A 13,589-nucleotide genomic window follows, 5' to 3' on the forward strand; every position below is an offset into this window, starting at 1 on the left:
GGCAGACAGGATACTGGGCTAGATGGACCTGTGGTCTGACCCAGTCTGGCTGCACCCATGTTCTTAAGCCAGGTGCTGCGGCTAGTGCTCCGAGTGCAGTCCTGGGTCTCGTTGGGTGAGACGAAGGGGCTGCACTGCTGTCAGGAGGTAATTATAGATGTGTGTGACATGGACGCTCAGCCTGGCTGTTTGCAGATTTGCATTGTCCTACCCGTTTAACTTCATTAGCCTCTCCTCCGCCCCTCTCGCTGGGAGCCTTCATTGTTCTCGCCCCCGGGGATGGTAAGGCCCGTGTTGTGCAGTGTGTCTGGGGCAGGTGCAGAGTCCCTTGTGGTGCCAGGGTCCCTCTGGCAGGGGAAGAGAACTGGAACCGGACCCTTCTGCCCCAGGGGAGTTCTGCCCTGTGGTCCGGCATTGCCCCTGGGGAGCAGAACCGCCCGATGGGAAGGTAGGTTGGCAGAGCTCCCGGCCGGTGGGAATGGGGAGCTGGCAGGGGGACAGCCTTTGGGCCAGAGAGCACACATAGGCGGCTGAGGAGGGCACCCCTGGGGCGGGAGCCCCGGGTCCAGTCCCCCGGCTCCGCTGGCTCTTGCATTATTTATCCCTGGTGGAGAGGCTGAGGGCGGCCCGGGTCGGACTCGCCCAGAGCTCCCTGCTGATGGTGGCAGGTCCCCGTTCAAACTGCTTCTGTTCCTTCCCCTCTGCTCTCTCACACCGCAAGTGAGCGCGCTCCCACTGGGCCCAAAGCGCGAGGCTTTGGGGGGCTGCTCTGGTGGGTGTGCTCAGAGCCCACCTTCCGGGCCACCGTGAACAGATGGGTGCAAAGGGGTGTAGGCGCCTGCAGAGCCGGGTGGGAGCCAGGCAGGGTTTGCAGGATCCCAGGGGTGTTAGGTGCCTAAGTCCTTGTGTGGATCTGGCCTTTATACCCCCAGCGCTGTGAGCTGCTTGGGGTTCAGGCCCCTCAGCCTCCCGCATAGCCTGCCAGCGGTGCAAACCCCCGCCCCAGGGCGAGGCAGACCGGCGGCATGGGCCGCCCGGACCGGGGGAGGCTAGTGAGGTGCCAATGGGCAAACCGGGGATCCCGTGCTGGCGAGAGCCGTGGCAAGCCCTGAGGTGCAGCGTGGAGGGTCCCGCGGCGGGGGGGGATCTGGGCTCAGGCCCAGCCAGCTGCAGTTGTGTGTAGCCTTGCACAGCACCCCCTGGTGCCCGGAACACAGCACTGCAGCTTCCCGGTCTCGCTGCCTTTGTTCTCGATTTTTGTCCTTTTTCTATACGCGGGGGTGGCTGGCACTGGGTGTCCCCCTCCCCCGTTGCCTCAGGGGAGCCATGGGGACAAACTGGTTTTAATGGCTAAACACGTGCACAGAGAAGTGTGTGTGTGTGGGGGGGGACCCTGTGTGAAAGGGTGTGGGGAGCATAGGGGGACATTCACTGGAGGTGTATCATGGGCTCTAGGCTTCTTCCTGCCCTCTCGAGCCTAAAGCCCATAATTCCCTGCTGCATCTCTAGTGTGACAGTGCTCCCCAGCTGTTCTCCGTCCATGGCCCCCTACTCCCTTTGCACGGACTGGGAGCCTGTCAGCCAAAGGGACACAAATCTCCTGGGATTCTTGCAGATTCCAGCAGGAGACTCGCTGACGAGCCCACAGGCAGCTGCTGTGCGCAGGGCAGGAGAACGGGACTGGGGCATGGGCTCTCAGCCCGGTAACGTGCCCGAGTGTGCCACCCCCCAAGCTCCCCACTGCCGAGCAAGTCACCTGGCTGGACAGAGACTGGGTGCAGCCCCAGTGGCATCAGAGCCGCAGGCAGTGTGCCCTCGGAGGCTGTGGGGGGAATGAGTGACTGTCAGAGCAGAGACCCTCCCCGCTCCAGCGGCTATTGCAGAACTGTCTGCTCTGGGGGTCTTCCACCCTGCTCTGAGGCAGGATGGCATAGGGCAGGCCCTGGCACTTCTGAGGCTGATGGCTAGAGACCATGCTTCATTGTTGTTATCCCTTTATTTCTGGAGGCCCTGAGCGTTGTGGGGCTGGGCACACGCCATGGCGGGGCTGGGGGGGCTCTGCGGACGCTGGCGGGCGATGGAGATTCCTGAATGTCGACGGTCCTGAGATGGTGGAAAGCGCTGGGTCGGTGCTGGGTGTTCCCATGGCTGGAGCAGGGCAGTGGCTGGGTGGGTGTCTGAAACGTGGAGCGATCTCGCTGGGGTTAGATCAGAGCTCTGGGCTGGCTGTAACAGGGGGGTGTCCACCCTGCGCCTGCTAGAGACTCAGGATAGCTGTTGTGAGAAAACAAAGAACTGGGAGTGCTCCAGTTTTGTTCAATATCTTCATTAATGATCTGGAAGATGGTGTGGATTGCACCCTCAGCAAGTTTGCAGACGACACTAAACTGGGAGGAGAGGTAGATACGCTGGAGAGTAGGGATAGGATACAGAGGGCCCTAGTCAAATTGGAGGATTGGGCCAAAAGAAATCTGATGAGGTTCAACAAGGACAAGTGCAGAGTCCTGCACTTAGGACGGAAGAATCCCATGCACGGCTACAGACTAGGGACCGAATGGCTCGGCAGCAGTTCTGCAGAGAAGGACCTAGGGGTGACAGTGGACGAGAAGCTGGATATGAGTCAACAGTGTGCCCTTGTTGCCAAGAAGGCCAATGGCATTTTGGGATGTATAAGTAGGGGCATTGCCAGCAGATCGAGGGACGTGATCATTCCCCTCTATTCGGCATTGGTGAGGCCTCATCTGGAATACTGTGTCAGTTTTGGGCCCCACACTACTAGAAGGATGTGGAAAAATTGGAAAGAGTCCAGTGGAGGGCAACCAAAATGATTTAGGGGGCTGGAACACATGACTTATGAGGAGAGGCTGAGGGAACTGGGATTGTTTAGTCTGTGGAAGAGAAGAATGAGGGGGGATTTGATAGCTGCTTTCAACTACCTGAAAGGGGGTTCCAAAGAGGATGGAGCTCGGCTGTTCTCAGTGGTAGCAGATGACAGAACAAGGAGTAATGGTCTCAAGTTGCAGTGGGGGAGGTTTAGGAAAAACTTTTTCACTAGGAGGGTGGTGAAACACTGGAATGCGTTACCTAGGAGGGTGGTGGAATCTCCTTCCTTAGAGGTTTTTAAGGTCAGGCTTGACAAAGCCCTGGCTGGGATGATTTAGTTGGGGATCGGTCCTGCTTTGAGCAGAGAGTTGGACTAGATGACCTCCTCGGGCCCCTTCCAACCCTGATAGTCTAGGATTCTAGAGCCCCAACTGCCCACTCCGGAGCCATGGCAAAGGGGCCGGCGGATGCTGCTCCCAGGCAGAAAGCACCTGCCAGCTGCACGGCAAGCTAACCCCCGCTCTCTCTCTTTCAGGCATACAGCTTCGCCATGGGGAGCTGGCCGAAGAACGGGCTCTTAGACATGAACAAAGGACTCAACCTGCAGCACATAGGGAGGCCTCACAGCGGGATAGGTGAGTGACGCGTGCGGGGCTCGCGGGGGCCGCACCAGCCCTGCTGTACTCCAGGGGCTGCAGGAGCCTGCCAGCCGTGTGGGCTGTTTCCTGCAGTGGGTCGGGAGGTTTGGTGCACTCGGGGCTGGGACGCTGCTGTCTCTGAAGCCCTTGTTAAAGGGCTCCGGGGTAACTTTAAACCCAGGCCAGGGAGGATGTGCGCCCTCCACCCCGTTGGGGCTCCTCAACCACTTCAGAACGCGAGCTGCTGTCCATGTGCCAATGTGTGGCCTGTGCCAACTCCCCTCCGTCCACTGGGGGCCCCCCAAGCTGCATCTCTGGCACGGGCACTGACTCGAGGGTGTGGCCCGTCTGTTACCTTCCCCCGGCGAAATCGCTTGGGCTTTGGTCCGCTCCTGATCCCCACAGCGCCCCAGGCTGGGGACTGGATGCTGGAGTCATGCTGGGCCCTGGCTCGGCGCGTCGTCTCAGTGTCTGTGCTCTCCCAGCGAATGGCAGCTCAGCGCCACATCGGGCTGGCGCTGCCGTGCGGCCGGCACTGCGAGACTTGCCGTGGAGTTGGGAAGCAGGAGGCAGCTGCGTTACAGAGCCTGGGGGAACAGCCGCCTGGCTGGGGAATTGAGCTGGTTTGTTCCTGGTTAGCTCGTGTGCGTGATGAGTTTCGTAGTCGGGCACTTGCTTCCTGGTGGACAGAACAGAACCGCAGTTCAGTGGGCCTGGCAGCTCGCACTCGGAAGGGGATCAGGAAGCACGGCAGGGCTGAGGTGCATGGGAAAGCCGTGCATGAGGCCATGCCTGGAATAGCAGGGGGGACAGGTCTGTAGGTCGGGCTGGAGGGGCAGCGGCCTTGCTGTGGGGGGGGATCCCAGAGCTGGGACAGCAAGGGGATGCAGGTTGGGAGTGAGGGGCACCAGCTGGGCTGGGTGGAGGAGACTGTGGGGTCGGGATTAAGGGGTATTGGCAGAGCTGTGTGTGGGGAGAACCTAGTGCTGGGCTAGCAGGGGACTGCAGGAGGGGCCGGCCTGCTAGGGGAGCCCAGGACTGTGGGTCGGGGTTGAGGGGTGGGGGCCCCAGGGCTAGCCCAGCCCATTGGCAGAGCTGTACAGAGGAATTCTGCATGACCAGTGGTAGCAGCGTCTCACTTACCCCAGCAGCCTGTTGCCCGGATCCCCCATCTTTGAAAGATGCAGCAGGTTCCTGGGCCCAGCCCCCATGTCTCCGTTGGCAAGGGTCTGAGATTGAGTTGGAAAAGTCACCCGCTCCTGAAGCCTGGAGGAGGCTGTTTAATATTGTTTCAAGGCTCTAACCACTAAACTCTCCAATCAATCCGAGTTAAGGAGATGAATTATTTAAAGCTCACCAGCTTTTAATTAGCAGGCTCCTTTTGAACTATGGATCTGGTTGCATTATTGACGGAGGGAGCATTAAAATTTGCTTCCTTGCCCGGTAGCACATTCGTGTGACAAGTGCGTGGGGTGGGGACGGACCCGCAGAATATGGGGCTCTGGTGAAAACCCGCTTGAGTTCGGCTCCTCTGAGTGAGGGGTCGCAGCCAACTGTGAGTGCGTGGCTCCTCCTTGTCACATTTCCCGAGAGGGGGCTGTTTGTCTGCTGTCTCCTCTTTCCTGGAGAAAGCTCCGAACACCCCTGGAATATCATCTGTCTTTGCCTTTAATTACCGCCTGCATTTATCAGAGCATCATTAGCTGGCCAAGGTGTTTGTCTGCCCTGATGAATCGTTTAGAAAGACGGTTGTTTATTCTCCTCCTCCCCCTAATGGCTCTGTTCTTTATTTCCCCCGGCCTTCAGGAGCGTTTTGCATCTCGTTTCAGCGAAGCAGCCTCCAGGTGGGAGCACAGGCTGCTGCTGTGGGGTCTGGCGTGACACGCAGGCCCAGTGCCTGGAGACAGCCAGTGTGGGGACGAAACGCGGCCGTGGTGCCTTCTCAGAGCCGGGGCTGCCGTGATGTGTTTGGGGTCCCAGGGCTGCCGTGCCGGGGGTCGGGTCGCAGTCAGAAAGGCAGTTCTCGCAGGACAGTAAGGTGGTGCCCCAGAGAGGACGGCTCTGTGTCCCCATCCAGCCATGGTGTCCTCTCCAAGGCCTTTGTGGAGTTGTCCGTGTCCCTGCTGGGGGAGTTCAGTCCCCACCCTGCTCATGCTGGCGGAGGCCTTGCCCTCGGCAAGGCGAGCTCAGCTGAATAAATTACTCCTTTTCTGAAGAGCTGCTGCTGGAAGGGGGGTGCTGGGGGCGGCCGACAAGCCGCGCATCGCAACACCCAGTGGGGTGCAGTGAGAGAGCAGCTGCTGGCCATGGTGCAGCTGGGAATCTTCCAGCAAGGTCTGTGCCCCCCATATCTTTATGCAGGGTGGTGCGGACTGTGGAGACTACAAGTCCCAGCATGCAACAGGGCCTGGCCCTTCAGCTCACGAGAGACTGCGGTGCTGGGTTGCGTAGTCCCTCTAGGCCGCGGCTGCATGCGATACCGGGGGGCAGCTAGACTCAGTTCTCAGATTTGCAGCTAGGGGTCGCTCGCTCCCTCGAGTTCCCGGCCTCCTGGTGTGGGGCCCTTGTCGCACACAGCCACCCCTTCCCCCGTCGCCCTGGAGGGGGCGGGAGCGCGCGGGCCCCTTCCCCCGTCGCCCTGGAGGGGGCGGGAGCGCGCGGGCCCCTTCCCCCGTCGCCCTGGAGGGGGCGGGAGCGCGCGGGCCCCTTCCCCCGTCGCCCTGGAGGGGGCGGGAGCGCGCGGGGGGCACTTTTGGATTAAGGAAATAGGTTCAGGCCTGAGCTTCCCAACTTATCCCAGGGGTCTGTGGGGGAGCTGGGACAGGGTGGGCTGGTGCCTGCGGTGCTCAGGATGGGTGAGACTCAGAAAGGGGCCCCCCTGGTTTTGTATGTGTTACCACCACAACTGATCGCTGACGAAGCCCCCGTGGGTGTTGGACACTGACGTTTCCTGCCCTCTCTGTAGCGAGAGACCCGGCATGGAGAGCGCACCAGCTCCCCGGGCCAGGGTCTGCAGACGCGGCTCATGATTGCGGGAGCCTCCGTCCTTGGGCACGTAACTGGAGACACCGCGAGGGGGTTTGGGGCTCAGCACTGTAGGGAGTCTCAGCTGCAGCGCATCTCCAGCCAGGCACCCAAATTGACCTGTCCCAGCTGAAAGCTTGGCCTGCAGTACTGCTGTACTCTGCAAAACTTCACCCTGCTGTGTGCGTGGCAGCTGAGATGCTCTGGTGCCCTGCAACCCTGGCGAGATGCTGAGCATGCGGCACCGTCCTTCCCAAGGCCTCTCGGGCGACTCCCCCTGCGCGGTTGGCTCGCCCGTCATCTCACTCCGCAGCGCTCTCTGGTGTGCTCGCAGAGTACGTGGGTCTCAGCATCAGACACTCTCCTAAGACCTGCTCCCTTGGGCACTGGCGTGTGGAATCTCCCCCTGCTGAGATGGCCCGGTGACAGGGGGTCTCCTGCATGTGCTAAAACCTGCCTTTTAGCCCTTGTTGAATTCCCGTCTAGAATAAAAGAGCAGCTCCTGTACGCAGCCCCCTTTCTTGGAGCCGTGTTTCCGGGGGGATCCCGTCAGGGGGCTGGCAGTTCTGCTAAGACCTCAGGCCTAATTTTCCAGAGGTTTGCAACATGGACGATTTGTTTCAGAGCTGACAAGAAAATTGTAGTGAATTGCCACTTTCTTGCACGCAATCAGCAGGGAATTTTGCCCTCTCAGTGGTACCTGTTTCCCAATTAATTCCATGTTGTTTTGTTTTCCAATTATTGGGAGACTTGCTGGGCCAACTGAAACCTGCACAACACAGCAGAGTCCTGTCTATCCTGGGCCAGATCCTGCTCGCTGCAGGGCCTTCTCCACTCTGCCCCACTTGCAGCCGACAGGAGTTAAGGGCACTCAGCACCTTGCCCGGTCTGGCCCTGGAAATCATGAAGAAAGGGTAACTCTGGAAGTGTCTTCTGCAGAGGGGGAGGTGGTTCTGTGTGGGTCGGGGTGAAGCTCTGGGTCTCTGAGCATTGTTACGTGGGAAGTGCGGCTAAACATACACAAAAGGAAGTTGCAAAGCTGGAGTCTCACACACTGAACTGGCAATGGGGCTCCACACCTGGAGGAAGCTAGCTGTCGTCCTACTGCCAAGGACTAGTGAAGCATTTTATGGCCCCAGAGAGTCATGTGGCCATCTTCTGGGTCTGAGCCATGGTGCCCCTTGCAGTTGCTTTGGAGGAGGGGAGTGGGCAGCTGGGTAAAGAAAGGGGGAAATGCCAAGGAGGAAGGTCATGGATAAAATCCTACTCCAGTCTCTTTCCCCCAGAGTCAGCTGGACGGGAGGATCCTGCTCTGGAGAGTGGGGACCAAAGAACCCCTCCTGCAGACCCAGGAAAGGGACCAAAGGGAGGGAACGTCCCTGTCTGGCCCAGGGTTGATGATCTGGCTGTAAAAGCTTGCTACAGGCCACCCCTGGACACAGAGGGCCTCGCCCATCCTCTCTTCCTGTGTGCGCAGTTTTGTGCATGCAGCCACTTGCAAAGGCAATAGCACGGGCATGTATGTGCGGTAGAAAGTACGTGTGCAGAAGCCCCTTGCTTTTGCACCTGGGTCCAGTGTGTGGAAGCTGAGTTTTGCTTTGTAAGCTCTGTGGCGCAGGATGTGTCACTGTGTGTGTGTGTGTGTGTGTGTGTGTGTACGTACGTACAGCGCCAAGCACAACAGAGGGCCCTGATTTGGTTGAGGCAACTACAGTGTAAGCGACTGTAATAATCTTACCTGTGTGTGCAAGTGATCGTGCTTAAACGTGCACATGCGGCGCTGAACTCGCAAACGGGCCACACACTGTAATGTGGTCTAGAACGGCCTGAACTCTAGGGGGAGGTTTGCATTCGAAGAGCGATACAGCGCAGTAGCCTAGGCGTTGCTCACCTTTGAGCTGATGTTTGCTCATCGTGTAACTCAAACAACTTTGTTTACGAAGCCAACCTTGGCAAGCTAGTGTCCCATAGGGAGGGCTGGCTGCGGCGGGGTGGGCGAGCGCCGGTCAGAGGGACCTGTGCGTGGTTCCCCTGGTGGGGTGCAGAGCAGAGTGTTGTCCCCAGGGCTGCTGGAGACCCCCATTCAGGGAGAAGCGGTGGCAAAAGCCGTCATTGTACTCGAGCACTTCGTACAGCTTCGTGCTGTGGGGACACACTGGCAGCGCTGAGCGGGGCACGGTGCCCACAATCCCTGGGGACGTCCAGGGGACGCCAAAGGGGACAAAGAGGGTCTCAGAGAAACAGGAGCCAACCTAAGGACAGAGGAAAAGGAATTAAACTGCTCTGTGTTTTCCTGCGAGCGGTGAAAATGACTCATGGAGAATGGCCGTAAATACAGCTGCCGCGGTGACTGACTTGGTCTCGGTCAAGCGTTAAACAAGCATCCATTCCCGGCAAGGTGGAAAGCACCTTTTGAGAGGGCACATGATAAACCTGGGCATGTCCATGCTGGGATTCTGGATCCCGGGTCGGAGTGACGGAACAGGAGCTTTCCCTTAGGGCAGCGGCGTAACGCTGATGACTACAGCGGTGATTACCAAACGGCCACTGGTCCGCTCACCGGGCACCTTTGCCACTGCACAGAGGCGGCTTCCCGGTGGCTGCAAGCTGCGTCCAGCTCTGCAGAGTCTCATGCTTGGGAGGCCATGAGCTAGAGCCACCAGCTGGCTGGGCGTGATGGCGGAGGATCCCCGCGACGGTCCAGCGCTGTGTGGCCCCAGCGGGTGGCCAGTGGGGGCGGAGAGACAGCCCGTGGCTTTGTCCCAGCTCGTCTCACGGCAGATGCTACTGTTGTGCGAGTCCACGACGCGGGCTGCATTGGCTGATAACATTCCATTGCCCGTGCCTCCGTCTGCCTCTTTCCACCTGTCCGCGGGATCCAGCTCCTGCCTTCCTTCCCCCGGCCCACCCACTCCACTGCGTCCCTTCCTGGAGAGCTTTGTTCATTTCCTGCAGGCCGAGAAGGCGTTTTACCAGCCTCTCTGGCCTGGATCCCTCCCCTCTTCCCACTCCCCCTGCCACCTCCCTTCAGAAGGGTGGGAGCCTGGTCCAGTGTCTCTTCCCAGCGCTGCTGCTGCTGCGTGTCCTTGGGCAAGTCCCCTCCGCTGCCTTGTCTGGCACGTGGGGGCGCGGCTGCTGGCCTCCCTGAGACTGGAGTGGAGAGGCTGAGGTGCTGATACCTGCCGCATGGCGGGGGTCCTGCCAGAGGGAAGGCCTGTGATCTGCACTTTCTGCTCCTGCAGAGGAACTGCAGCAGACACGGGATGTCTGTCTCTGGCTAGCTGAACCTCCAGCCCCAGCCCAGATGGTCCCTTTTGAAGCAGGAGCCCTTGATACCGTTTCAGGGCGCTGTAGAGCAGGGCTTTGTTTCTGTCCTCTGTAACGGTGCAGCCTTTGGCGGGACCCAACGGAGAGGCGCCAATTCAGGACAAATTGCTTAGAGCAGGGCAGTTACAGCCCCAGGCTGGGGTTCCTATGCCCACTAAGGCAAACCAAACCAGCCAGACAGAGGACTTCAGTTTTACCCCACTATCTAACCACAAGTCGCACAAGCAATTCCCTTAGACACCCCAGTTTCCTGGTATCCCCACCAGTGCCACTCGTTATGGGGACAGATGGTTATGAAAACCAATACCCCAGTAAAAGAAAAAGGGTTCTCCTGATCCCAAAGGACCAAGCCCCAGACCCAGGTCAATATACAAGTCAGATCTCACCCACAAATCACGCTGTTGCCGATCCTTTAGAATCTAAAAATCTAAAGGTTTATTCATTAAAGGAAAGAAATATAGACGAGAGCTAGAATGGGTTCAATGGAATCAATGACATCCAGGAATGGAAAAGTTCTTGGTTCGGGCTTGCAGCAGTGATGGAATAAACTGCAGGTTCAAATGAAGTCTCTGGAGAACATCCCCAGCTGGGATGGGTCCTTCAGTCCTTGGTTCAGAGCTTCTGTGTAGCAAAGTTCCTCCAGAGGTAAGAAGCAAGATTCAAGACAAAATGGAGGGGTTTCCAGGGCCTTTTATATTATCTGCCCTGTGGAAGGACACCCCTTTGTTCTTACTGTGGAAAATCACAGCAGCAAGATGGAGTTTGGAATCACATGGGCAAGTCACATGTCCATGCATGACTCAGTTCTTCACAGGGAGAGCAGCCATTGCTCACATGCTACCTTGAATGTCCCCAAGAAGGCTCCTCAGATCATAGAATATCAGGGTTGGAAGGGACCTCAGGAGGTCATCTAGTCCAACCCCCTGCTCAAAGCAGGACCAATCCCCAGCTAAATCATCCCAGCCAGGGCTTTGTCAAGCCTGACCTTAAAAATATCTAAGGAAGGAGATTCCACTACCTCCCTAGGTAATGCATTCCAGTGTTTCACCACCCTTCTAGTGAAAAAGTTTTTCCTAATATCCGACCTAAATCTCCCCCACTGCAACTTGAGACCATTACTCCTTGTTCTGTCATCAGCTACCACTGAGAACAGTCTAGATCCATCCTCTTTGGAACCCCCTTCCAGGTAGTTGAAAGCAGCTATCAAATCCCCCCTCATTCTTCTCTTCCGCAGACTAAACAATCCCAGTTCCCTCAGTCTCTCCTCATAAGTCAAGTGTTCCAGCCCCCTAATCATTTTGATTGCCCTCCACTGGACTCTTTCCAATTTTTCCACATCCTTCTTGTAGTGTGGGGCCCAAAACTGGACACAGTACTCCAGATGAGGCCTCACCAATGTCGAATAGAGGGGAACGATCACGTCCCTCGATCTGCTGGCAATGCCCCTACATATACATCCCAAAATGCCACTGGCCTTCTTGGCAACAAGGGCACACTGTTGACTCCTATCCAGCTTCTTGTCCACTGTAACCCCTAGGTCCTTTTCTGCAGAACTGCTGCCGAGCCATTCGGTCCCTAGTCTGTAGCGGTGCATGGGATTCTTCCATCCTAAGTGCAGGACTCTGCACTTGTCCTTGTTGAACCTCATCAGATTTCTTTTGGCCCAATCCTCCAATTTGTCTAGGTCCCTCTGTATCCTATCCCTACCCTCCAGCGTATCTACCTCTCCTCCCAGTTTAGTGTCATCTGCAAACCTGCTGAGGGTGCAATCCACACAATCCTCCAGATCATTTATGAAGATATTGAACAAAACCGGCCTGAGGACCGACCCTTGGGGACTCCACTTGATACCGGCTGCCAACTAGACATGGAGCCATTGATCACTACCCGTTGAGCCCAACAATCTAGCCAGCTTTCTGTCCACCTTATAGTCCATTCATCCAGCCCATACTTCTTTAACTTGCTGACAAGAATACTTTCCATAGACACCTCACACAACAATCTTTGTACAACATTTGGTGCCACTATATGACCTTGGTTGCAACAGTGATCTATACGGTCACAGTTTGTGTCAATAACATCGCAGCCTTGCTCGTGGCTGATGGGGATGGAGGCTCCAGGGTGACAGGTGTTCTTTGTGTCGTCCTTGGGCTGGGCCTTTCTCATGGGTGGAGAAATGACCTGGGGCTGTGTGCAGACCTGCTGGCTTCTGTGGAATGGCACCTGTGTCCACCGGGGGAATTTGGCCCCTGCCATGTAGTGCAGAGAGCATCGTACCCACACACATGTGGTGGGGGGAGGTGAGCCTCACGATCTGGGTGCTTTAAGGGGCTGAGAGAATTAGCCGTGTCTAAGGCCAGAGGAACCCAAGGGAGTCCTGGCTGCCTTCCCCCGCGGCACAGAGCGCGCCGTGGCCCGAGCGCCGTGTTGAAGTGATGCCTGCACGGTGCATGTGACGGTTAAAGCCTAAAGGAACTCGTTAGCTTCCCGGGACCGACTCCTGTTCTCTGAGCCCCGCGGACTGAGCTCCAGTGCAGATGGACTCGGTCCCTCTTAAGAAACCCGAGCACCTTCAAACAAAAATGGCAGCCAGGCTGCTCTGCTGGCCCTGGGCAGATGCTTCTGCTCGTGCCTCCCCGTGCTCCTGATGTGCTTTCAGCCTCCCGGAAAAGCCCCCCTGTTTTAAAGGGTCAGCGGCCCATATGGCGAGAGACGTGGCGAGCGCGGCTCTGTCTTTCTAGCTCCCTCTCTCTCTTTTCATTCACTGATTGGGAATCTGGGAAGGTTAGGGTGTTAGATTGTTCCTGAGCCAGAGCATTAATTAGGCCTCGCCGAGAAGAAGAGGAATTGCGTGTTTTTAACAGGGAGGTTAATGGGATGCTCACCAAGTAGACAGTTTTAATGAGCTTCAACTCGATGTGCAGTGAGTTTACTCTGTGTGTTAAAAGGGTCACACTGCAGTAGTTTGATGTGGATTGTCTCCTGGCCCCTGGTGTCATAGGGGAGCGTCTGTCAGAGTCCAGTCAGAGCACATTTACTGAGTGACACAATTCTAATGAACTGCCCCGGAGCTGCCACCACGCTGTGGGGAGCGATGCCGGTGGTGCAGCGCTGCCGGGGGTGCAGCCTGGCCGGCTCAGAAACCCCTGGCTCCGCGCTCGGCTCTTGCTGTGGTTCGGAGGCCCCACCGGTGCCCTCAGCGCTGACAGCGAAGGAGAGCGCTTGCTAAGTGCAGTGGCGGGCAACGGGCTGCTTGGCATAATGGGTGACCTGCTCTTTCATCCCTGCCCTCCAAGCTGCAGCCGCGGGACTTCTCGTCCCCTTGGAGGGCCTGATCTGCCTGGCTTTGCTTCATCTGTCTTTTATCCTCCCTGCTTTATTCGTGCGCGCGCCTTCTCTCCTCATGTGCACACTCTCTTCCCCAGCCCCATGGGTGCAATAGCTGTTTTGCTCCCGGGATCTCCCCTGCCCAACGCCGTAGACCCTCCATCTTCCCTTGTGCTCTTTGTCACCGTCAGCATCTCTCTAGCCAGAAAGGAAGGGACATGTCTGTCCGTCCATCTTACGCTGGCACCTGTCGTCCGAATATCTGTGCACCCACTGTTCCCAGCCGTGATTATCCTGATTTGTGCATCACCCCTGGTTCCTGGTGCCAGCACTTATCACAGCTGTCCACTTTCACCAGCCTTGGCGTTGTTCTTGATTTATCTGTGTTCCCGTAGTCATGGACCGGGACCCCCAAAGGGACCTGCCCCAAAGAGCTCCCAGTCAAAGTCT

General features: G+C 57.5%; 1 protein-coding gene across 5 annotated transcripts in view; it reads left to right on the forward strand.

Moving 5' to 3' along the window:
* Positions 1–13,589, forward strand: part of ERI3 (ERI1 exoribonuclease family member 3) — a 232,906-nt gene that overhangs the window by 149,969 nt on the left and 69,348 nt on the right. For 4 of the 5 annotated variants that reach the window (XM_037907025.2, XM_037907026.2, XM_043553170.1 and 1 more), the window contains one exon: positions 3,359–3,458. In XM_037907025.2, the coding sequence (XP_037762953.1) occupies positions 3,359–3,458 (100 nt within the window). Of the gene's footprint in view, positions 1–3,358; positions 3,463–8,205; positions 8,255–13,589 lie in introns of those variants that run through there. The other variant, XM_043553172.1, reaches the window with a different exon arrangement.

This window comes from Chelonia mydas, chromosome 8, assembly GCF_015237465.2.
Source record: "Chelonia mydas isolate rCheMyd1 chromosome 8, rCheMyd1.pri.v2, whole genome shotgun sequence".
Classification (NCBI taxonomy): domain Eukaryota; kingdom Metazoa; phylum Chordata; order Testudines; family Cheloniidae; genus Chelonia; species Chelonia mydas.